Below are 25,521 nucleotides of genomic sequence, written 5' to 3' on the forward strand. Positions count from 1 at the left end.
CGGGGGTCTTTCCAGAGGCTCTTTGGAGAGCTGCAGTTAGGCCCCTTCTGAAGGACAGCCTGAACTACAGACCTGTGTCCAATCTCCCATTTTTAAGTAAAATTTGATGGAAAATAGCTTTTAAGCAGCTGACAACTTTGGAAAATTCCAGTCTGGTTTTAGAGAGCGACACAGTACAGAGACAACAATGATCAAGATTTTAAATGACCTCAGAACCAACATGGAGCAGAAGAAATTTTGTTGGTTCTGCTTGACCCCAGTGCTGCCTCCGACACTGTAGATCACACCATTCTTCAGACTCATGGAGATTGGACTCTCAGGCAATTAACTGGTTTAAATCTCATCTCAGATAAAGAGTTCTTTTTTTTATATAAGCATTGATGACTGTCCCTCTCAGAGTGACAAACTAATCTACGGTGTCCCACAGGGCTCAATTGTGGGCCCTGCGCTTTTAAACATTTACATGTTGCCTCTGGGTGATATCATCAGAAGACATGGCATAAACTTCCACAGCTACGCTGATGACTCACAGCTTTATGTTGCCATGTCTCCTGATGACACCAAACCAACTGAGGCCCTTTTAACTGTATCCTAGAAATCCAATTATCAGTAGCAGCAAACTTCCTCCAGCTCAACCAGGACAAGACTGAAGTTTTAGTTACTGGCACTGGAGCGGAGAAAGAGAAACTAAACATCAAGCTTCAAACTCTGACATTAGAAGCACAAGAACAGGTGAGAAACCTCGGTCATATTTGACTATGAACTCAGGTTTAACACCCACATCAAGAATGGCACTTAGACTTCTTTCTGCCAGCTGAAGAACATCGCCAGAGTTCAACCATTTTTCTCTCAAGCCAATGCAGAGACTGATCCATGTTTTCTTTATCTGCATGCTCTTCTTTCTGGTCTCCCACTGAAAACCTTAGCGCCACTGCAGCTACTGCAGACCTCTGCAGCACGTCTGTTGACAGGGACCAGAAAGAGAGTCCACATCACCTCCATCCTGGAGTCTCTGCATTGGCTTCCAGTCCGTTTCAGGGTCAATTTTAAGGTTCTTTTACTGGTTTTTAAGACTCATCTGTGTTGGGCCTTCTTACTTTTTATTTATTCTTAATTACTATGAGCCCTCCAGAGCCCTGAGGACCTCTAATAGGTGACTTTTACAAATTCCAAACAAAAACTTACGGGGAGTCCTCTTTTAGTTTTTATGCTCCACATTTGTGGAACAGTCAGCTAGAAGACCTGAACACGGCTGAAACTGTAGTTATTAAAACCTGGCTCAAGACCTACCTTTTTACCCAGGCTTATAATTACATGTGTTTCTTATGAAATTCATTCAGTGAAAGTCATTTGCTCTCCTTGTTTTATTTTATTTAATATTTTATGCTAATTAATTTGACAATTGTTTTTATCCATGTTTTACTTGTTTAATTATGTACTTATTACCTATTTTAAAACACATTAATTCAGCTTTTATATTCAGATTTTATTTTTTAACTCTTACTTTTATACAAGCTGCTCCTATTTATTTATTTCGATCATTTTTATTTATTTATTTATTTTTCATTTGATCCCTTTTAAATTTAACTTCCCACTGTTTTCCTTTTCCTTATTGGGATCCTCCACGAAGGAGGCTATGACTGCTTTGTCTGCAGGTTCGCTGCTGCTGTGATTGCTCTTGTCTGGGGCGTTTGTGCCGTCCTGCACTGCATCATAAAGGTTGTGGTGTGGGACCCGGCCAGCCATGATCTGGGTGGGTCCTGGGGTGGCTGCCTCTGTGGTCGTGGATGGGGTGTGCCTCCGGTGTGAACAGATCCCCAAGATATCGCTTTCTCATATCGGCATTAAGATATTGGGGACAAGGGTTTGTCTGTGGGGTCTGGGATTGGTGGTTGGGCAGGTAGGTGGGGGTGCTTATGTGTGCTTTACTTGTATGAGTGTGAGAGATAATGATTGGATGTGTTTTTGTTTTTAATTTGCTTCAGTTATATGTTTGGGTTTGTGAAGATTTATCTTTAATTCTGTTTTATTGTTGATATTTAGTTTTTGTTGTGTAACTCTGATATATGAAAAGTGCTATATAAATAAAAATTTGATTAATATTTATTCTAGTCTTTTTTTTTGTTTGTTTTTTTCTTCTTTTCTTTATTTTTCACTGCATATATGTTGCCTTTACCTTTACATAATTATAAATAAATTTAAGTGTTATTTTTTCTACATTAAAATTTTGTTTTCATTTATTTTCATTTCATGTCATATTTCAGAAGCGTCAACATGATCATTGCTGGATTTTATGTTCTGAAGATGCTGCTGAAACAGATTTAAGTTGCATTTTCTGTCAGATTCCCTTTGAAAGAGGATTTAACCTAGTCAAATGCAGAAAAAATAAATTGATAAACTCATGCACAATTTGGGTTAACCCAGATTCTCTTTGTAAATCTGTGTACAGTCTACAACAATAAAGCAATAAAGTGCTTTTCGGCAAAAAAACCCAAAACAAAACAAAAAAAAAAAACCTATAAGCTAAATTTCATGCACCCACACTAGATGCTGCTTTCCTTCTACCTTCACAAAATTATCTTTAATTGTTCTTTTGAGAAAACAAACCTTCAAAAAGCTAATGAATTAACAGTTTAACTAATCAATGACCTCTTTTAGGTATTTGGTCCAGATATAAATACAAGTCATGGCACAGATTATGGTCAGTGCATCACATGTGTTGAAAAAATTAGGCCAGCCTAAAAATACAGATGACCAAACAACAAATGAGCATCTAAACTGAATCTTTTCGAATTCTCTTGTGTGCTCTGGTTTGACCCGGATCTCATCTTAAATTTGACCCACAGACACTCTGCAGCCCTCTGACAACAAACTCAGTTCCTGGCAACCAAAATGCACGAGGTATGTGCTAATCAACAGAATGTAGTTGGCTAAGTAGACCAAGCTGCTAATGGGATTAAAGGGCTATTTATAGGCTTGGGAGTGGATGGCTGCTGCAGCGTAAGCTAAACACACAAACACTGAGCCATTCATGGCACAGACCTCTGACCATTCAGCTCATTCTGGTGAGTTTATGTTGTTTCTGTCAGTCTGAGCCTCATTGTTGTCCACAAATGGCTAAAAACACATCAGAAAGGACAATTATCTCCTAACCATAAACAGATTTAAACTCAACCTCTTATTAAATACTTAGAGCCTTGAGTGCAAAATACATAATTGAAGATAATCCCGTTATCTAATTTTACTTGTAAATCTAGTTTTGCTGTTTCAAGATGCAAACTTCTAGATTTTTTAACTTCTTGCAGTAAACATCTCCAGTTTGTGTTAATTGACTTACAGTAAATTATGTAATCTAATACTGTGAATGCTAAACCTCAATCTGTTCAAGTAATTACCATAAAAATGTTGCTCAGATATTTGCTTTTAATACTACTATACAAACAAGAGGGAACCCTTTGGAAAGGGGGTATGATCCCAGTTTTTTTTTATTTTTTTTTTATAAAAACCTCTATTTATGAAACATCGTTTAAAGAAATGCAGCATTAGGATGGCATCTTCAATTTTTAATATGTTTATGACCCAAGATAAAATATTACAATAATTATCTAAAGTACTGTAAAAGCATCTTGATCCTTCCCTAATTTCTCTATATTTTACAGTAGTCTTGATAAATAGTTCTCCAGGTTTTTTGAAGAATTTTCTTTGGGCATTTGCTATTTTAAAAATTTTCAGTCCAACCTGTGTACCTTAACGTCTTCAGAGGAGAATGTTCTCACTGAATGAAACTTTTAGGCTTAAAAAGGCATCAAACCCAAGATAAGAACCAGTGTTGTGTCGATACATTGCAGACAACTTGGAAAAGGGTAAAAAAAAAAAACATAACAAAACAAAAAACAAACAAACAAAAAAAAACCTAAGTTACATCTTAAGGCTCTTGTTACCAGTAGCCTTTCCAAAGTACACATTTTCTTGAGTTCCATCTATAAAATATAAACACTGCATGATGTGTCCTTTAAAAATTTGAGGAGGGGGGGGGGACAAAAAAAAAAAAAAAAAAAAAAAACAGTTCATTGGACCTGATAATACAGAGACCTGAGAGATGCATCTGGACCTTCATTTAATCCATTTACTTTTCATTGAAGCTTCATCAGAAATGGTCTCCATGGAAGAATAGCCATCAAAAAGCCAAGGGAAACAGGGAGGAAAGGAGGAGATATGTCACATGACACAAAAATTAGGCTGAAAATAAGTGGCAACAGGTCTGATGGAGGGATAAATCCTCCCTAGATCCTGGACCTCAACACTGAAGCAGTGTGGGACCATCTGGACAGAGGACAGAACAAAAAAAAACAGCCAACTTCCAAAAAAGAGGGAGGGTTTGGAAAGTCCTTCAAGTAATCAGGAGACAAATTCCTGAATTTCTTTTTTTCAGTATTCACGATGTGTGGAAGAATAGATTGTGTTCATACCAAATACTGACTTTCAAGCTTGATAAAATTGTAGTTTTACCTTATTACTCTGCATTTTACTAACTTGCTGTATAGTTTTCTCATTTTCTTGAAAACAAAGAAATTAGTAGAAGCTCAAATCTTCAATCCCAGAGCTGGAAATGTGCTTCCATACAGGAAAAAGTAACAGACAAGAAATTATAAAATCCCCCTTTTTTTATTTAACTGATTTTCATCACAATTCATTTACACATCATCCACAGGGAACCAAAACAGGAGAAACCCCCTCCTCAAACAACAGAATAAAAACCACCATTACTATCCTTTCCATCATATTGTTCTACTTGTGTTCAATTTTTATGATTCTTTCAACTTTAAATACCCGAACTCTGATACAATTGTCCACCCAGCAAACTAACCCATGGAATAAAAAGAGTGCAGACACAAAAAATCCTTTGCGTCCGGAGGAACATTAGCTCCACACTTTTTTTTTTTTTCTTTTAGCAAACGTCAGCATGGAGTTTATATCACTGAACACAGTGCAAGCTAACATGTTATGATTCTTAACAGCCATCACCAACTTCTGTCATTTTATTTATTTTTCTGTATGGCATAAATAATAAAAAACTGAAATGTACATTGTTAAATTATTTCATAAATCATGTACATTACAAACATAAATTGTGTCTGTTACTTATGTTTTATGAGTTATTTACAACAATTAAATAATTATAAGTAGAAGAAAGAGAAAAATGTCAATTAATGAGTCATGGCTTCATCATTTTAGTGTCAAAAACAAAAAGAACTATGAAATATTTTGGCCATCAACAATAAACGTGACATGAAATAACTTCAAGTTTGCAGACAGATCCACTGACACACACCAGCTGATATGTAATCAGCATAAACACATCTGGAGTAAAGGGATGCAGATATTTATAAATCAGAGCTGGTTTAAGACTAATTTACAAAAAAGGGAAATTTTGGCTGCTGAGACCAGACACGTCTACGACTTTTACAAGTTTATTTTACACACACACTCACACACACACACACACACAGTAACCTTTATCCATCATTAGATGAGATGAAAAATACCTGTAAAACTCACCACAAAAGGATGAATTACTGGGGCTTTTATTTTTTTTTTGTTTTTATTATATATATATTTAAATAAATGACCTTTAAGCAACAGTACTCTGCATTGGACAGCATGTTACTGCTTCTACATGACCCATGTAAACATCACTGATTGTTTAATGAACTTATAATATGGCAGCAGAATGTTTTTTCCTAGACTGTTTATGAAAATCATGCAAGCTAATCAAATTATTCAGCACCATGGGAAATATGCTTTTTGTTATGTCGGCATCACCTTCATGTATGTATGGTAAATGTTAAGCTATCCAACAAGCTAAACTTAGAAAAACTGGCAAAAGGAGGAAACTAAAAGGTAACAAAACTCCCTAGGCAGCACATTAAAAGCTCACTCACACAAAAATCCATGTGAGAAAATACCAACTTTTGGTTTTATATGGTGGAGCATGAGTGGAAGAAGACAGAGGATAAAATATGAGCTACCCGCAATTGCTGTATCCTTCCTGTCAATCCCAAGTTCTGCAGGTATGAAAGTGGCTGCAGATGAAAACCCTCTCAAAAATTATGTAACATCAAAAGTCCTAAAATTTATTAATTAAAATTAATTTTAGTGTTACTGGCCAATTGCAGCAGTCATACCATTCATAAGACACTGTCACTTAAGAGGAATAAATCCAATATACAGTAGCTTTAAAGCTGGGTGACAATGGAGTTGACCTCTTACACTACAACAACATTTTGAGGCAACAGGTGTTTCTGTACATCAGGAATTTTTTTATAGCGCTGGTAAGCAATGAAGGTAGATCAATTTTAGTTCCTAACTGCAGCCTATCATATTTCACAGAACTCTCTTATAGGATCCTACTGCAGAGAAATCCACCATAAACACCCCAATTGTAAACAAATTAAAAACACAGAGGAAAGGAGCCACAGTACAAAGCTCACCGAGCCTGTACAGAAAAATTACTGCATCATTTTGACCCATAAACAGGATGTGACCTTTGTGGCATATTGGTAGACTACTGGCTTAAAATCAACAGCAGTTGGTTACAGTGCTGTTTCACACAGATGTTTTTGTAAAAACAGGTGTTAATGCTGCATTTATCACTTTGCTGTACACCTGATTTGTCTGAACATCCACATCACAGATGTTTCCTGTCATAAATAGAAAATACTTCAACGTAAAAACCACTAGAATTTGATTTCTGTCAGCTGTGATCCACCTCAGTTCCTGCTGTGCAGACACGAATAAAGTGGGGGTACTTCCCTCATTAGCTTTAAAGAACTATGAAAAAATCCTGGGATCTGAAAGCACCAATTAACTCAGCAATGAAACTGGCATCCAGGTGAAAGAACAAAGTGAGAAAAGCTGAAACGTTAAAGAGATTATTCAACGTTAGACTAAATATTTCTGACACTTGTAAATTAACATATCAAAACTATCAGCCTCTTCAAAATGTTCAATTGCTGCTTTTCTTTGTTTAAACTACTTTGGATTTTGGTTTAAAGTACTGAGAAATTGATGGACAGTAACTTCTGATCATTACAAAGACACAGCCAAAAACTATTGTTCGTTGCAGCCTTAAAGACAAGCTTACAGAAGATAAATCTTGGGAAAAAAACATTAGCTGATCGCTGGTGACTTACATTCATTATTTTTCTAAATGAAGTGCTCTAAGCAGGTGGAAACAAAAACTACAGGGAAATGTGTGCATGACTGAGAAGAGGCAAAGATGTCAAGTGGCTGTATTATTGTGCATCTCAAAGAGCAGAGAAACACCAACACTGACCCAGATTCACTGAAGGTTCGCAAAGAGAAGAGCAAAGAGCATCTGTCACCAGAGGACAGATGAAGCCTTGTTTCATTAGTCAAGCTCACATAAACGCTCCATCATTGGACCATTTTCCACACTATATTCAGGGGTAAGTCTGCACACCACTCTTGCATATGTAGAATGACGGATAAAATGAATCAAGAGCTGTCTGCAGTCACCTGAATCATTCTTCAAGGCACAACACTGTTAGTCTGGATGTAGCAGGTTAAGCAGGTTTCCATCCTGAAAACTGAACACAGGTCAGTGAAAATTATTTTATGGGTTGAAGATGCAGGAGTTGAATGGATCAGTCCACCTGCTAAACCGAGAGTGCCTGAAATATGCTATAAAATGGATATCTAAAAAGCTCTTTTCAGGTCCTGAAATAACTTTATATTTAAATACAATTCTGCAAATTAAATAAAAATGCACTGATTATGAAAATTTAAACCTGATGGTCTCTGTAGTCCAGTTGTAATGTAAGAGGTGCAAAGATCTGCAACATGATGCAACTTAATGAAATGGCAACAGACCCGCCCCATGAGATGCATAGACCCAAGTACATCACATACAAACAACTTTGACAACAAAGTAAGTTAAAATTGGAAATGTGGCTGAAAGAACAAATGGCATTTAAACAAACTGTTGGCGAGGACCCCGTTTGTCCAGGGCTGGCTACATAAAGCTGCAGGCTTTGGTCAACCAAATAACAGACTGCAAAACAATGAGAAGGTAAAACTGAGAATGTATGATTAATCCATCTCCTCAAGTTAAAACATCAATGCTTAATTTGTTTCCCATGGTTTGTCATCAATCCTTGATTATTTGAGATTATTCTGAGGGCTGTTATTTATTTATTTTTTTAATCCACAATGACTAAGGCTGGTGCAAATGTTTGTTGTTTCTATGCAAGGTTAGAATGAGCAGTTTTTGCTGCTGTACAGTGGAGAAAATGGGGCATGCAGTAGGAAAACAAAATAAAGAAATAATGCATGCACATCTTTTACTCCTAATCACGCTCTACATCCTCAGCTCAAGGTTCTGGCTCAGACATTTGGTATCAAACTAAAAAATGTAGTCCTGATGAAAAACTTTACTGTAGAGCAACTTATTCACCCGTCAAAGGAGACATGACGTCAGCTTTTTAACAAACACCCTTGGCATCACGAGCTAGTCTGAGAGGATAAATATTGGATAATGCAACATTTAACAGGCGGAAAAAAAACAAAAAACAAAAAAAAAGTGTCAATTCTTAATGTATAATTTCTGCTCAGCAGCTGGCTTCTAGTGACCTGTACATGTCACAGGTGACACTGAATTTACCACCAGCCCTCAAAGCGCTGTAGAGGAAACCAACGAAGTCCAAAATAAAGAAAGGTGGAAAGTTTGGATAAAGAAAAATATAAATTCCAGTCCTGATCTGGATAATGGATATATATATAGATATATAAAAAAAGAAAAACAAAAGAGAGGATCTCCTTTCCATTTTTATGCTGATTGCTCTCACATCCCTGTTTTTGCCATCTCCTTGGCCAGTGTCACATCCTTACTGGTTGGAATGGGATGACCAGAATAGATTAGGATATGTTTAGGCCTAGCCATGGATAACAGGACAGAGAAAAATATAAATTCAGCTATATAGGTCACATTCAACCTTAAATGGATGTGTAGGGTGCTGGAAGAAGAGAGGTGGGGGAGTTGTTGGAGGCTGGCTGGTTGCCATGTACTTAACAGCTGGCCTGATGTTGTCCACGACCACCTTAGCATTGCCAGCAAGTAGGCTAATTTCCACGTATTTCCATAAAGGGAGCCAGAAGTGTTTAGGTGCCTATCTTGCAGGTTCTTGGGTACATCAGGTAGGATGATGTGGGTCAGGACCAAGAAGTGGATCTGGACTGGCTGGTGACTTGGGCTGGTTTTTCTCAGGGTGGCTGGCAGCAGTCAGATGTAGGTGGATCATAGTAGGGACTCGAAACTCTAAAAGAGGAGAAAATTAAAGCTTAAAAACAAGATGTGGAGAAAAAAAGGAAACTAAAATAGACTGAAAAAGATTATGAACATGTAGGAGTACATCGAAAAGTTGAATCTAAGATGCAACAAAAGTACATTTTCATATATATATACACACATATATAGACCCAAGATGAAACATCCAAGATTCACAAATACATACGCCTAAGTGGCAGAACTGAACAAGTCCTACCAATGGCTAGAGGGCTGGACTGAAGGACAGCACAGAGGCATTAATCATGGCAGCACAGGAGCAAGCCTTGAGCACCAGAGCAATTGAGGCCCAATCTAACTGCATTTAATCAGTAAATAGTGCATACAGCAGGGAGATATGGTTAACTGGATTCACTGGCAACACTGATGTAAACACTACAGTCAAGCTTACAAATGGGAAAATAAAGATTGTATCTCACCTTCCTGCTTTTGCTAGTTGGGGATGATTCATAACGTCACTTGCCTGAAAAGGAGATAATTGCATTTATGCATTACTGATGTACAGACAATAGAAAATAGACACAAAACAGAGCAAAACATTAAGGATGATGTCCTTTGACCTTTTCTTTCCAGGTCAGTAAAAAATAAAAACACAGGTTTCTGAGATGTTAACAGGTTTGCCAAAGCTTTACAACAGGCCTCAACAGAATTAGACTTTTTCAACAAAAAATACCAACGTAATCAATCCTCCAATGTAGTTTTCATTTGAAGCTTTGAATGAGAAAAAGGAGGAACATCATAAAAAGTGTCCTTAAGTTAATTTTGTGTTATAATGCAGATAAATCATACTGAACAACATACAGATCCAAAAGTGCAGTACAGATGGCTCATTTTCACTTTCTCATTTCAGTGAATATCTAGTTCATGCAACACTATTTTTCAACTGAATAAGTTCATCTGGATCTCCCTCTTCCTGGGATACATGCTAAAAATGTCCCATCGTATCATGCACATAAACTATGTCTAACCACAAGTCTCTGATGCAGCACAATCATGCAGACTTTCTGAAAGCCTTTCAAGCAACCGGAGACTTTATGCAATTCTGGCTAGGAGCATATGGGTGGTTTGAAAAGACATGCGGTGACAAAACAACACAAACTGGATGTTTGCTGTGGTTAATGTGTGTAACAGTGGTGACTGTAACAGTGGTGACTGCAAAGCTGGAACAGTTTGTTACGGGTGAGTGAAGAAACAGAAGCCACATACAGTCAGACTAGATGCTGACATGCAACGCTGAGGATGAAGACGGCTTCTCATACAAGACGAAACAGATGGACGACAACGGGACAAATGATTTAGACGTGGTGGCTCTTACGAGTCATTTTGACCCTGGCAAGGTCTCCCCAGGATTTTCTTCCCCTGCCGTGTTGGCCGAGGTTGGCGACTGGGGCTCAGGTGGAGGCATAGGCATAGGCAGGGGGATGGGCTTACTCTCGTCTTCTGGGCTTTCTGAACCCAGATCAGATGCAGGCTGGATTATAATTATTGTGTTACCTGTTGGATTGGAACATTAAAACAAATCCTGAATTGTAAGTGAATGTTAAATGGGTAAATTGTTTTGCAGATGAGAAAACATGAAGTTAAAGATACTATGGTTTTACAAAACCAGTGTCCTCTGAAATGTAAAATATTTAGTTAAAAAAGGTGGATAATAGCACACCTATGCTGCAGCAAGATTAACTGAAGCTGTGTAATTAATTACATGTGTTTAAGTTTGAACTAATTTTAATAAAATTACTGCACCTATTGCCGTTTCTCTGGCCGTTTATAAAGGAAACAGGAGTGGACCAAAGATACAGCACATATTTTTGTAATGGAAAAATGTGTACTAACAATGTGCAAACACAAAACTTTGAAACAATGACAGCAGGTGGGTCAAAATCCCTCATCAGACAACAAATTAACAAATTAACTGTAGACTTAATTAGATGCAACACAGCAATAGTTTTGATTCATAGAAAAACCAGGATATTTGTAACTTGGTTCAGTAAAGTCCCAGTAATCCCAGTAAAGAATAGTTTTATGTATGTGTGTGTGGTTATATGTATACTTGGGTATGTCACGTATGTGTGACTCCTTTGTTTGTGGTCTCAGGGCCCTGATGGTTTTGCTAGTCTGTAAAAGCTGTCATTATTTAAGACTGTTCATGTAAAAAGAGTATGAAAGCCTTCAAGCTGCACAATCAACCACTGCTTGTGCAAAGCTCTACCAAGTTCCTATAAAACCATAGTTAATCTCTAATTTAAGCATGAGTAATTTGACCTAAAATTTGAACATGAAGTAAATATTGATAGAAAAAAGTACTTTGATTGGGCTTTGAGCGTCTCTGATATACACAGAAACTAAACATCTCTAAGCAAAATGTTGCAATCCATATGGAAAAGGCAGTATATTTACCATATCAATATTGGATTATTAAGCATAATAAAGACTAATAAACTATGTGGGACACGGAAACACAGCTGAAAACTCACCTCCATCCTGTTCTGCTTTGATTTGGGCCTCCAGGTCTTCAGGGTCAACATACTGATAGCTTTCATCATCATCTGGAGGTTTGCACTTCCCACAGCAGAAACAACAGCAGCAGCAACAGCAGCAGCAGGTGAAAACTGTACAGCACAGCACCAGACTCTACAGGGATTAACCAGCAAACAGATTTTTAGCCATATGACAGTCAACACGGACATCTAACAGAATGTAATCTTCACATCTACAAATTGTTGACACTGAACAGCGAGGATTTAATTGAGTCCTTTCATACAGATGTAATTTGAAACCATTAGTACTGGGGATGTTCAGGAAGCAGGTACTCGTTTGAACCATTTTATATTTCATCTTAGAGAAGAATGAGACAAGCCAGGAGTCTTTTTGTGGAAACACACAAAAAGTACAAACGGATCATAAAATACACAAATGTATCATAATCTATGGCTTAATCATTTCTGACAGCATCAACAAAAATTTATCAGCTTCACAGGGGCAGCACATCTGCTGTGTTATACTGCATTACATAGTACAGATGTTGCTTGCTTTTGTTAGCTTTAATCCACACTTCTGGCTGGACTAGTACAACATTGTGGAGCTGCCGACAGTGATCAAGTTAGTCAGTTGAGTGTAGTAGTTCTCTTCTTTTAAATGTTTTGTTGCTACCACTCTACCTCTTAGCATATGCAAATGAGGACCACAACATGGTGTGGTTCAAGCAGTATGTCTGTATACTTCTCCTCCTCCTTTAAAAAAGTTAACCAACTGTTTTTACTTTATAAATGTACATAAAGGCAAACAGAAAGACAAACCTTAAACCACCATTTAGACATGAGGAAATAATATTTGACGCTTTCCTCTCCAAACTGTTCCGATACATAAAGGCCCATGGAGCCATACTCATCATAAATCCTCCTCTTGTTCTCATCATTTAAAATAGAGTTGGCGTTGTTGATTTCCTTGAACTTCTCTGCTGCCTCCGGATTGTCTGGGTTTTTGTCTGGGTGGTACTTCAGTGCTAGCTTTCTGTTGGGGGAGAAAGGAAAGCGTGAAACATGGGGAAACGATGATTTTGAAAAGTTTGAAAGGAAACGGGTAGCTGAGATAAGATCGGCAAGTTCAAATCAAAGTTATCAAGGTTACAAAGGTGGATTTACACCTCTTCATAACGCATCAGTTCCTGGATACAAAACAATAAGTCGACTAAAACTAGCTTTACATTCAACTATAATTTTTTTCTTTTCTTTTACCAAAAGGTTATCCAATTTGAGTTTTTCCAGGTGCAAAGATTTGTCAAAGGCAATCTGATGTCACCGTTGGTGAAAAAAAATAATCAAACTTTCAATCACAGAAACAAGTTTTGACACTTTTAAACTTGTGAATAACTATTAAAATGACCAAAGGCTTTTAATTGACACTTTAATTAATTTTCCAATTTAATAAACTCTTTTTTTTTTTACACCATAAATGCATTCAAAACATAGATATTTACTTTATAGCCATGCCCAACCATTTTTAGTTGTAGTCCGTATTTAACCAGTTTTCCACTTGAAAATGAAAAATCCCAAATAGAAAATAATCCTGAGCTCTACATGTGCCTTAATGTCAGTTATCTGTACTATTACACAAATAGATATGCCCTTTAATTGAAGACGAATGTCTCTTTGATGGCACTTAATTCCTCCGTCTACATATGACTACATTTCCCAAGACCATCAAAGGACATGATCCGAGGAATGTAAGTTATGGATTAAGGGACTACTTGAAAGCAATTACAGCATAGATGGTCATCCTACTCAAGAGATGCTAAGCCATCATTAAAGAGAGGAGGTAATTATTGAGATTACCTAATGTTCAGACAGATTACCTGTATGCTTTCTTGATATCCTCTGCTGATGCGCCTTTCTCAAGCCCTAGTATCTTGTACACACTCTCCCCAGAGGTGGACATTTTCCTTTGGGGCCGGGAGGCGTTTTGTTCAGCCATGGCTCACCTTTAAAAATAGAAAGAAAGTTCACATGACCAAAATGATCTTAAGATGATGATGATGCACTGAACTCTCAGAGATTAAACATTGCAACGCTCTGCTTCCAGGGGACCGCTGGGGCCAACTTAAAAATTTTAAAACAACTCCAGCTACTTATATTTGTTTACGCTCGGAAATGCAAATGAAGGGCGCCAGACATTTTGTTTTAGCTCATTACTGGGTCATCTGACAACTTTGTGGTTTTGGCACAATCTCATGTTTGGTGATGTCATTCTTATACAGCAGGCAGCTAAAACCTCTGCGACCCCACTTCACACCATTACCTAAGCAACAAACACAAAATCACTGGAAAATTGAACAGTGAGTAAGCAAAAATATGCATCAGGAGTTAGCTGGAAAGATCTCAAAATAACGACATATTAACAGTGTTTGAGCAATATTGTCAAAAACTTGTTTGGTGTTACCCTGTAACAAGCCAAAAACCAGTTACTGTAGGTTTAAAGTGATCAATCCTCAGGGTTTCTTTAAGCGCTTTCTCATCTTTAAACTAGAAAGTGCTCCATCATCAGTTCTTGTGTTGTCACTTTGGTCTTATTGCACCACATTTAAGAAAAATTTGAGAAGAAAAAGTTCATTAGCAGATTTCAAGTCCTTGTTTGCAAGCCAAGGAAAAAGCACAGCATTCCCTTAATAATGTCCTCCATGGAGCTTTTTCCAATAGAATTAGTGGCAACAACTACACAATACAAAAAGGGATTTCTGTTAAACCATGGCTACCGTAGAAATGCACACGACTATTACTCAGCCAAACAAATAATGCCACCTGGGTCATTGACTAAAGAGGATTACATTTTGCTGATCTAACAGATTACACATTCAAGTCTACGTCAGACAGGGCCAGTGTCCTAGTCAGTCTTACTAGACAGACAGCTCTACACATAAATACATATACATACATAAACCACAAAAGCATTCAACTATATGCACACACAGCCACATTTAATAGAAAAGTTAGACTTTAAAAAGGGCTGAGACAAAGGGACAGCAGCTATAACCGAGGTTAAAATGTTCACATTAAATATTTCTGCTCCAGCCTTTATAATTTCCAACAGAAATATCCAAGTAACCCTGAAAGCATACAAATAAAAGCATAAATAAAAGACAAATCTAAACTACAGAGATGCCAGTTCACAAAAGTCTTCATCAGGTATGTCACATAATTAGCTCTTGACTCTTTATCTTATACATTATGGACAAGCCAGAGTTGTCAAAGAATTCAAACTCAAATTCACAGCCGTTAACAATCACACAGTAATTCCAGCTAATAAAGTCTTTGAATTGGGCCTTTGTTTTTAGACGCAAGCATTATAAAGTCACCTGCTCTCGCTTTTCTTTTTTTTAAAAAGAAAAAAAAGCTGTTATAAGAAATGGTAATGTTTGTCAAGAGTGCCCACTCCACATTTTACCAAACCTTAAATATAATAATAATAATGTTGGTTGAGCAATGCTAACACTGTAATGATGCTTTACAAGCTCCAAGTCAAAATAGTAACTTCATTAAGTTATTATAGGGTTATATAAAAATATACAGTGAGGATTTAGTTTCTCAGTAATCTCAGTTTTTTGTCCTCTGCTGCAGAACTCACTAACATCGTAGCACATGACAACCATCCAACCAAAGAGAAGATCACTGGACCCCACATCTTAATGCACTTACAAAAAATACATATATCTTCTACTAAAATTAAACTAAAACTGATTTACTGGTTTTACCTGTACTTGCTTATTAATGGAGACTGAAAAACAAAATGTGGATTTCTTAAGTTTTACTTCACTGACTTGCAGCAGAAAATCCTGATTTTTATGTAAACTGATGACTTTTCATTGACCACTGCATGATTATGGCCAAGAAAATTTGTAAATAACTGAGTGAAATTAATTTTATTCACTGTCTGCCTCTTTTTCTTTTGCCAATTAGACTTAACCCCCCCCCCCCCCCCCCAAAAAAAACAAACAAACAAATAAAAGACCCACAAGACTTAACACCTGCCATGAATCAATTAATTAATTTGAAATCATTCAGCATGATCATGTGTAACAAGATGTCAGTCTCTAATCTTATAATACTAATCATCATTAACACCAATAATCGCACCGCCCATAACGTTAATCATTTCATGGCTGCAGCAACAGTGTAACGCCACCGGGACCATTGAAAATCCCCCCCCAGCTGAGTCAGCAACATGTGACCGCAGCTCAGCATTTCAACCAGCTTCATAAACTGTTCTTACTGCTGTGTGAAGGCAAGACACAAGAGTCTAAGGTGATTGTTTTCACTGCTTTCATTGCTTATTATTTGAAAAATCATCCTAAATCAAAGCAATAAAGCATTTTTTCAATTATGTGAAAGATTTTTCTGTTTTTTTATTGTAAAGTGGTACCAAACGGCGTTTTGTAGCGAGAAAGAAAACAATTTAAAAAAAGATTTCCCAACAAAAAGAAGGGTTTTTTCAGACACTGTGGGGTTTCTGGTGTGCAGGAACCACAGAAAAATTATTTTAATATAACAGACTGACCAGTGTTTCATTCCTATGTGGTACACACAGTGCTACACTATGTATGGTATGGATCCATCAAGTAAACACCATCAGAGACAGTGCGGCACCAATTAAGGTATTATGGAGCCTGTCTCATCAAAAGGCTTGTGAAACTGACATTTAGACAAGATTGGACAAATAAGGTATCCCACTAAAGTTCAAATAGAGGTTTTCTTTAGGTTGCTTTCATCAAATATTGTCCAGTCGCATAAACATTAATGGCAAATTTTCCCCTTGCAGGAATTAAAGTTTGCTACTTTTTTTGTTTTCTGACAAGTGGCTGAACCACAACGCCAAATTAAGCCCCAATTACTGTGCATATGTTAATGCAGCAGGTCAGACTTATAATAGGTTGCAATGTATACACGGCCCTAGTTAGGATTAGACGCCAAATTTCACTGAAAAGCATCAGCATGCTCAGACAACATGGACATATATGGTTGTGATCCAGTTAATGGAAAGCAGGCCATGTCTGAAAGGGGTTAAATTATACAAACTTTCCCAAGTAAAACATGTTTACCTGGGAAAGTTTGTATAATTTTTTTTAAGGTAAAACTTGGTCATATTAAATGCTGATTTGACTTGTTCACTGTCCTCCAGCTTACTGATGAAAAACACATCACTTTCTGTGTAATATCGGTACTGCAACTAGTCCATTTACTAACACACACTTGGCACACATCTTTATTTAAACAAGCTTTCTTTGAGTTATGAACTGCTTGGTCAGTATTTGCACGCAAAGCAACCACATTCACTTGTGTTCTCTTCAGTCAGACACAGTGCTTTCTAAAATTAGATTCCCATCCTGAGGGTGTCTTTCAGTAGAAGACTGCAGTGAATTCTGGTCAGGAAGCTGATGACTGCCCTTCCTTTAACACTTTTGTGCTTTAAGGTCAGTTTTGCATTTAATGAGAAAAGCTTGATTCTGTTTTTTACACCACTGCAGAAAAACAGCTTTGGCTTTATTGTCTTTCATCTAATTATTTAAAAAAAAAAAACCTTCCGATGTGAAAAAAAGAATTTGCACTATTTACAGCTGTACCAGATGGTACTTTAACACAATCTTAAGAGTCAATCAAAATGTTTTAAATAAAAAAAAAAGCAAAAACTCTTGAAACCAAAATTGTTGAGTAATATTTGCCAAAGATAATAAGTATAAAGACAAATTTAAGCATAAATTCCCCCATCAACACAAACAGGATTATAATGAGTATATGCATAAAAAGTAGCATAATGTCTACCAGCCTGGATTGCTGGAGGAATATTGTAGGTTACATAACAAAATATGTTTCTCTCTTTCTAACAGGAGAAAGTGTAAAATTTTCCATTCACAAATCTGTCCTCATTCACTGATTAGAACTCAGATACTTTAAAAAAGCCATCGTTGTAAGCTTTTCATATGTAAGGATTTGCCTTTTTCCTGTCCCTCACTTTTCCTTTTCCATAAAAATAGAAAAATGACAATAAACTCTGCAAAAATGTGATCACAACAAACATGTTAGCAACACCACAGGCCCAGATGGCGTCCCTGCTTGAGTCTCAACAGCTGATTTAAATACTTCAAAAACATGCTGCACAAACCGAGGGGACAGATTTCAATATTTCCTCCAACATGAATCTGTTTGATCACTGAGCATTACAACAAGATGCTTGCACTGATCAAAAACGCCACTTTGCAGCCGACCCTGAAGGATCGATTGGGTGTTACTGAGCCAGGTCTATTAGGTTGATTGGCAAACTGCAGTCTTTCTGATGCAGACTTTAAAAACAGGCGTGCATGCATGCAAATGCTGCATATTTAGAATACAAAGAACCCTGATGATATGCAAATTACTCCAGTCCCTATGCATGTACTTATCCAACCTTAGACACAATTTGTTAAGACTTTTGTTAAAAGACTGTTAGCTTAAAGACAGATGAAGAGAAGGAAGAAAGGAGGCAAAATAAGTACATATGCATTTTGTTTTAGGTCAGAAAAACTGACAGAAGGTGATGATACAGTGATGAAACACATATAAACAGGTATGTTGTCGTTGTGCAAACAATCATTTCTACACAATACTGTGCCGCCACTTTTTTCGTTATGTATTGCCAAGAAAAGGGAAATTGGTGAAGTGATATACTGACATGTGCAAACAAATGGAAACACAGTATTTTAAAAGCAAAAAACTGAGTTGGTACGGTCAGTATCACCTTGAAAGTCAGTTATCTGGTGTGACAAGACAGGAAAAGTGGCTTTTTGACAGCCACGTTTCAGAAATGGGGACCACTTTTGATGAGGTTTCAGTCAACAGCAGATGGATCAACTTAAGGGTCAGATGCAAATCTCAGCTCCTACATCAGGTCTTTGCTATTATTATTAGTAATAACAATGAGGTCTATTCTATTCTTATCACATTGCTTAAGGTCATCACTTTAGACACTGTTTATCTGCTGTAGTCGTGTCTTAGGTACAGTACTTCTTTTGTCCCCCACTTGTCCACCTTCCTCAAATTTCTGGAGAACAAATTGCACATTGTACTGAAATGTGTTTTTGGCAAGTCTGATGTTTTTCAAATGAAGAAATGGAAACAAACAATCATGATCTTTGGTGGTAAAAAGCCTAAAAATATTCAAAATTGGTTGTTTGCTAAATTGTCTAAAGTCCATCCCCTCAAGTAAAATGCACATTATATTAACAAGTGTGTTAAGTAGCTGAAAAAATAAAAACAAATACAAGGACTGGACTGAAAATAAGCAGAACGGAGCCAATATCCAAAGAAAAACTTGATAAAACCTTCAGAAAGTCTGGAGAACTATTGCTCAAGACCACATTAAGAGGTGGCAAGAATTCTGTCACATTGAAAGCAACATATTAAGAAATGAGAGGTTGCTTAATACTTGTAAACCCTGAGAGCAATCATTTAGTTCCACACTGTTTACCAACACCAACTGAAGATCTGTGAGTTACTTGTGCAACGTCATTTATAAATCTTGATCATAACAATAATATAACTATGACAACTGCATGTGATTGAATGACAGGGCCAGTTTATCAAAATGTCTGCAAAATGTCCACATTTTGTTGCTTTTGTCTTACATGTCATTGTAAATTTCCAGTATAGAAAGCTGAGACACAAAGACGGCCTATTCCATTTCTCAGATCCATTTTTAAAATGCATTTAAATCATCTTTGAGAAGCTATTAATAGTAAAAAAACAAACAAAAAAAAAACTTTATAAACCCTGCATGAAAGCAAATCTATTTAACTGCTTGAGATAAAGATCAAAAACTGGAGGCAACATCTCGCACTAAATTCTTAGATAAAACAGCTCCAGCACACTCTGCTGCTTCTAAAATAAGCATTTTTTTTTGTTAAAAATAACTCTGAAAAGGTGTGTGACATGTTAACCATGTGATTGCAACAATAAGCGCCAAGCAAAACTACTGCGCCAGACAATTAAGGGACTCAAAATGAAAATTCAATGTACCCACAATGAATAAGACATTACACAAAATTACAAGCATTAGCTCATGGACCTGCAAGATTACACCAGAGCCAATGAGCAAGGACCAAGAACAAACATCTACAAACAAACATCAAGCTGACAAGTGTGGGTGTTGTTACAGTATTTACTGCATGTTTGAGAATATGGTCAGAGCTTAAAAAACACACTGAAAGAGTCGTTATTAAAAACTACTTGCATTCACAGCAAACTATTAAGAGTTATAAATGTGAGATTATACTGTTAACTGAACAACATAAAATGACGTATTGCTTCTGTTAATCAGCATCATATTACTGATATTACTGAGGTGGCAGGAGGCAGCACTTTTTAAACAGCAATGCAAACGAGGCTCTAAACATTTAAATGTGGTTGGATGACAACAGCTTAGCAAAGACAGGTCAGAAAAAAACAAAACAAAAAAAAGAGAAACCAGAAAGCACAAAGAAAAAGTAGAAAAATGGTTAAAGTGGAGAAAATCTGCTTTGGAAAAAAGCTCAACCATTCCAGCTCTTCTCACTCTGATTTATTTGTATTTATTCAGTTTATTTAAAAAGTAACAATGAATGTACCACAGTTAGAAAATGAGCTAATTTTCATCTGTAGTCCTTTGGCAAGTCAACACAACAGTGCATATTTTACATAAGAAAAAATAAATGCCATTTCAAAGTATTTGGTAATATAAAAATAGTATAATAAAAGGAACGGTAGAAGATATAGTAGGCTTGTTATTCATGGGTTTGATTACTTTTAATTCATCTCTTGAGTTTGCGGATAAAAACTGGATAGCTGCTTTCCCTTAGGTCAGACTATTACTGTTTGCCCAAACTTACTGTGTACTGCACAACACTGTCTCCTCTGGTGGTTGCCCTACCACTGCCATCCTTCTATTTAACAAACTCATGCAGCAGGGAGGTGCACAGCCATGTCATATCTTAAAAACAAGACAAGCATCTAAAAATGTAAAACATCAAAATGAAGATGTCATTTTCAAAACAGAAAAGCAATGGCAACTGATGTGATTTTAATTAGTGTCTTTAATTAGCCAAAAAAATAAAAAATGAATGCTTTGGCCACATGATCTGCCATGTTCAACTTCAACAAAAACACTCAGCCCAACTAGACAGGGAAGAGTTAACCGGCAACTTAGTGTTTCTTTGAGAGGAGCAACAGAGTCGCCACATCTGAAGAAATATAGCCTAAATAAATTGAACCCCAGATTTGAACATAGCATCACCTTCAAGGCCAAGGTCACTAGTGGGAGGATAAAGAATCCATTATGATTGATATAATTTAAGTGGTTGAACAGATCAAATTAAATAGAGTAAATCCATTGCTCTTGGGGCTTGTGGATATTTGTCTGTTTGCTAATCCAACCCTGAATAATCACCATGGCTATAACACTGCATTAATTCAGTATATGGTACAAGTGGCTGCATTCAAGTTATTCGCAAAAAAACAGCATGAAAGGCTGTTGCGTGCAGGTTATTCATGTATTAATGTACCACTTAATTTAAGGCTACAAATGGCTTTTATCAGTAATTCATCCAAAAGACAGTTTGCTTAATTTTGCCAAATTATTCTAAAAGAATTTATGAATAAAATCCAAACCAAGCAGTAAGTCATTTTACTACTCAAGCAACATTTTTCTGTGGTTTGTCAAACACTGGTCCTATAATTTCCATGACTGAAGAGAACAGCAACAGAATGTTCTTTGGTTAAACATTGAATGAAAGTAAAAACAGCAACACTTATTATCTCTATTAATTATTTTGCATTGAATTATGATACTACAAAAAGAAGGCACGGCCATTCAGTCATGGAGATGGCATCTAAAATAGCCTTTTAATTCTTGAGAGAAATGAAGAAAGTATCAGCTGCTTCCGCATTCTGTGTTTTTTTCAGCTTTTGCTGGACGTTAAGTCTAAAGATAATAGAAAGTGTGTGGCACTAGAAGTATTTGCACACTGCATGCACAACTTTACAAAAATACAGATGTCTGAAGAATCAGTGAGAAACCCTTCATTTGCAAGCAAAACAATATAAAATGGACATTCAAGTGAAGAAATAAAAATGACATGAAAGCACTGCAGGTCTTCATTTTAAACAAGTACAGGCAAAAAAAATCACAGCAACCCATGTTCCTCCAGTAGCTGCAGAATATATATATATATATATATATATATATATTATATATATATATATATAAAAAAAAAATATGTAATAGATTATTTATGAATAATTACTAATCCGAATAATTTTATTACAGGCAATAAAATACAGTGATGAGTCAGGAGATACCCCTTTTTTCTGCAGCAAAACCTAAAAAATGTACAGTGACTAACTGAAATGCGCAAGCATATATAGAAAAACACAATATAAAAGGCAAAATGAAAGTTTATACAATTCTAACAAACTTTAAAATTCAAAATTTTGGTATGAGTACCTATTTCTTTTAACACAGCCTGGATGCTTAGACAAGCTTACTTGAAGTCTTGAAGAAATTTGAAGTCTTAATAAGAATAAGTCTTCAGGGAAAGTTCTCCAAAACTCTTTGGTTGGCTGCCTCTAATGACTGGAACCAATGACCTGCATCTTTGATGTCAATAACATGCTATTGTTATTTCAGAATTCTACTTAATACTCACCGCAAAACAGTTTGTCAGTGTTTGTAATGCTGTTTCCATGCCGCTCCTTATGTGCTTATCTGTTAATCTGAAATTGTGTAAACTGCAACTAACACAAGCTCTGTGTTAATGTCGTTTGTACATAGTTTTGGTAGAAGTAGGTTGTGAAAGCAAGTGAGTGCTAGTCGTATCGTGTATTGGCCTTCATTTATATATAGTGTTACACAGTATGCTTGGTATATTGTAATATTGTTTTGTCTATTGTTATGTCTATGTTTCTTTTGGTCGCCCAAACGAGATGCAAACGAGATGTTGCATCTCAAGGGGTTTTCCACAATAAATAAATTGAAATTTTGTTCTTTTCTCTATCAATTTTATCCCAGATTGCTTCAATAATGCTGAGGTCCAGGCTTTGTGGAGGAGGATTCATCACTCCATCAGACCTGTTGTCACTGATTTTCAGTACAGTTCTTGTGTTGTTTCAGGCTTTTCTCTCAATTTCCCTTCCTTAAGAATGACTTCTTGGCAGCTTAGGTTTACCAAGGGTTCAGGTGCATCTCTTAGGTCCTGTGTTAGACCTTTACTGGGATTTTTCAGAATTTCTTTTAGACATCATTTTAGATGGTACTTATCTGCTTAAATTCTTTCTTCTTCTTCTTCTTTCAGGCCTGACATTCAAATTGTCCTCTGCTTGTCCAGTTTCACACAGCCCAATGCCAAGCTTCCAGCTAATCTCTTGGAAATTACTTTGTTGGTGCTAAAATTATGTTTTTCTCCATCAAACTACGTTAGCTTTTATATTTTTTGTATATCCAACTAAAAAAATGGGAACAGATTATGTGTCATTGTGACAGACTGCTATAAGAAAGTACCTTAAGCCCCTAATAATTTTCTATTATGTAGCTACATAACGATTCATAGGTCAGGGTTAAGTGACTTTAAACAAAAAACAAAAAACACATATCTCTTAAATTAGTCAAGTACAATGAAAGGGCAAAATAACAGAGACAATGCAACAAATGTCTAAAGAAAATCTTTGAAAGAATTTAGAAAGTCTGCTTACATATTTTGAAATGAGTACCAAAGATTCTTGCTCCTTAGAAACAAAATATAAAGAAAAGAGGGGTGGCTCATGGGCTTTTGTACTGTACTGTAAACAGACTTTCCAAAATGCTAACAATTTAATTTAATTTCTTGACTTCTCCATGCCTGGGAAAATTGCATCGTACAATTCCAGGATTTATGCAAGAGTGGGAATCCTGATTTAAAAAGGTAGAGCTCTAAATGATTAGTAATTGCCTGTCTGGCACAGATTGAAGGGTTAAGTTCAGTGCATAATCAAGTTTAGATCAGGCTTAAATCACCATTTACTAAATGCAAGTGTAATCAGATATTGTTCCTAAAAGTTAACTGTGTAAACCGTCACGTCATCTCATGGTCTTTATCTCCGTGTTAACTGAGACAACAGCTGCACAGATAGGTGACATGGATATAATACCAAACCACACTGTGCTCTGGCACAATAAAGGGGAGCTGGTGTTGTGGAATAAAGACAATCAAGGAAGCAATACCGCGTGATTGTCGTCTGTTTGTCCTTGCGGAGCTCTAATCCTTTTTAATCCCCCGCACAGGGAGAACAACTTGCTGTTTAACACCCAACCATTCATAAATGTACCAGGGGCGTTTTAACTATTTCAACTGATCTTATTTGACCATTTTCTTTATTTTGACAATTCTTTCTCAGACAAAGAAACTGTAACGCAGACTGCAGTGCCAAACTGCCTAACAGTTTAACTTTAAAACAGCAATCTTACATTGACAATAATGTTATCTAAAGCAAAAGTTCATTAATAAATGCACTGAAATCTCAACTTAAACAGATGGCATTAAGCAACAGCTATATTGAATTCAGCTTCGTGATGACATGCAACATAGATAATTTATGCTTTCTCCCACCTTTTCCCCTCCATTTTTTAACTGCACTACAATATTTTAGACGTAAAATATACATAGGAGAAAGTTTAAAGTCGTATTAAAATATCAAATGGTAAACTCGGCGCACGAAACACATTCAATTCAGAAATCGTCATTAAGTAAGCATTCGTTTAGTGTTGCATGCCACCGCCCATAAAATTTTATGTCAAGGAAAAAGTGTCTATATGACATTTTGAGTCAAGCTTGAAACAAGAAAAAAATATCCAAACGTTAAATTATAAATTTAACAGATGTTAGCTAATAAATCGTTATTCCTATCTTGGTTTTGCTATAGCAAAGGTTAGCTAACCTTATGCTAGCTTATTTAGTGTAACCGAAATTCCTTACCTTGTGTAAACTGAACACCGTGTATCTCGTTTTAAGGTTAGCTGGATCATAGAGGCATCCGGTTTAATGTGTTAACTCGAGGTTAACGAGACAGAAACGCGGTACCGTTAGCCGGTAGCAGAGGAGTGACAGCCCGCTGTGTTCGCTCCTTCGCGTGTGGCTCCTCCTTCCAGGAAATAAAGACTGTGGGATGTTGCTTTCAAGGTTTCTGCTGAAATCCATCTCTCCGAAGAATATAAATAAATGGAAAAAAAAATACAACTAAAGGTTTATTACTAAATTAAACGTATAGCAGAATGATTGTTAATATTCTGCAGCGCGCAAATACCAGCAAAAATTAACCGAAGAGCATAAAGACGGATAGCGATTATGGTTTTAAATGGGTATTTCATCCTTTAGAGGTTTCTAAACATGTTAATTGCTCTCCGAGAGAAAGGTTAAGATTTAATAAGTATATTTTGTAATAACATCATATTTAACGTATTTTTCTGTTGTCACTAAGCGATTGTTTGAACTTAAATGGGTTAGATTTTTCAGACTGCTCCTGAATGCAGCACTGGAACATGCTCTGACCACATTTCATTTTTGTTTCAGGCTCTTTAAATTAAAAGGATGTCACTGTTCAATAACTGATTGATATGAGATTTTGTTTTGT

The 25,521-nt window shown here is 36.4% G+C and overlaps 1 protein-coding gene across 2 annotated transcripts; it reads right to left on the reverse strand.

Annotated features, from left to right (window-relative positions):
* Window positions 1-4,649: 4,649 nt before the first annotated feature.
* Window positions 4,650-25,020, reverse strand: dnajc5ga (DnaJ (Hsp40) homolog, subfamily C, member 5 gamma a). 2 transcript variants are annotated; one of them, XM_041975137.1, is made up of 7 exons: window positions 24,867-25,020; window positions 13,716-13,841; window positions 12,661-12,874; window positions 11,839-11,995; window positions 10,680-10,858; window positions 9,784-9,827; window positions 4,650-9,337 (listed from the first exon to the last, which is right to left on the reverse strand). In XM_041975137.1, exons 2-5 carry the CDS (start codon window positions 13,832-13,834, stop codon window positions 10,683-10,685), a joined length of 666 nt encoding a protein of 221 aa, XP_041831071.1. In that variant the 5' UTR covers window positions 13,835-13,841; window positions 24,867-25,020; the 3' UTR covers window positions 4,650-9,337; window positions 9,784-9,827; window positions 10,680-10,682. The 2 variants fall into 2 exon arrangements, with proteins under 2 accessions (XP_041831071.1, XP_041831072.1); XM_041975138.1 differs by lacking the exon at window positions 10,680-10,858.
* Between the last annotated feature and the right edge of the window lie 501 nt (window positions 25,021-25,521).

The sequence above is a fragment of the Melanotaenia boesemani genome, chromosome 22, assembly GCF_017639745.1.
Source record: "Melanotaenia boesemani isolate fMelBoe1 chromosome 22, fMelBoe1.pri, whole genome shotgun sequence".
Classification (NCBI taxonomy): domain Eukaryota; kingdom Metazoa; phylum Chordata; class Actinopteri; order Atheriniformes; family Melanotaeniidae; genus Melanotaenia; species Melanotaenia boesemani.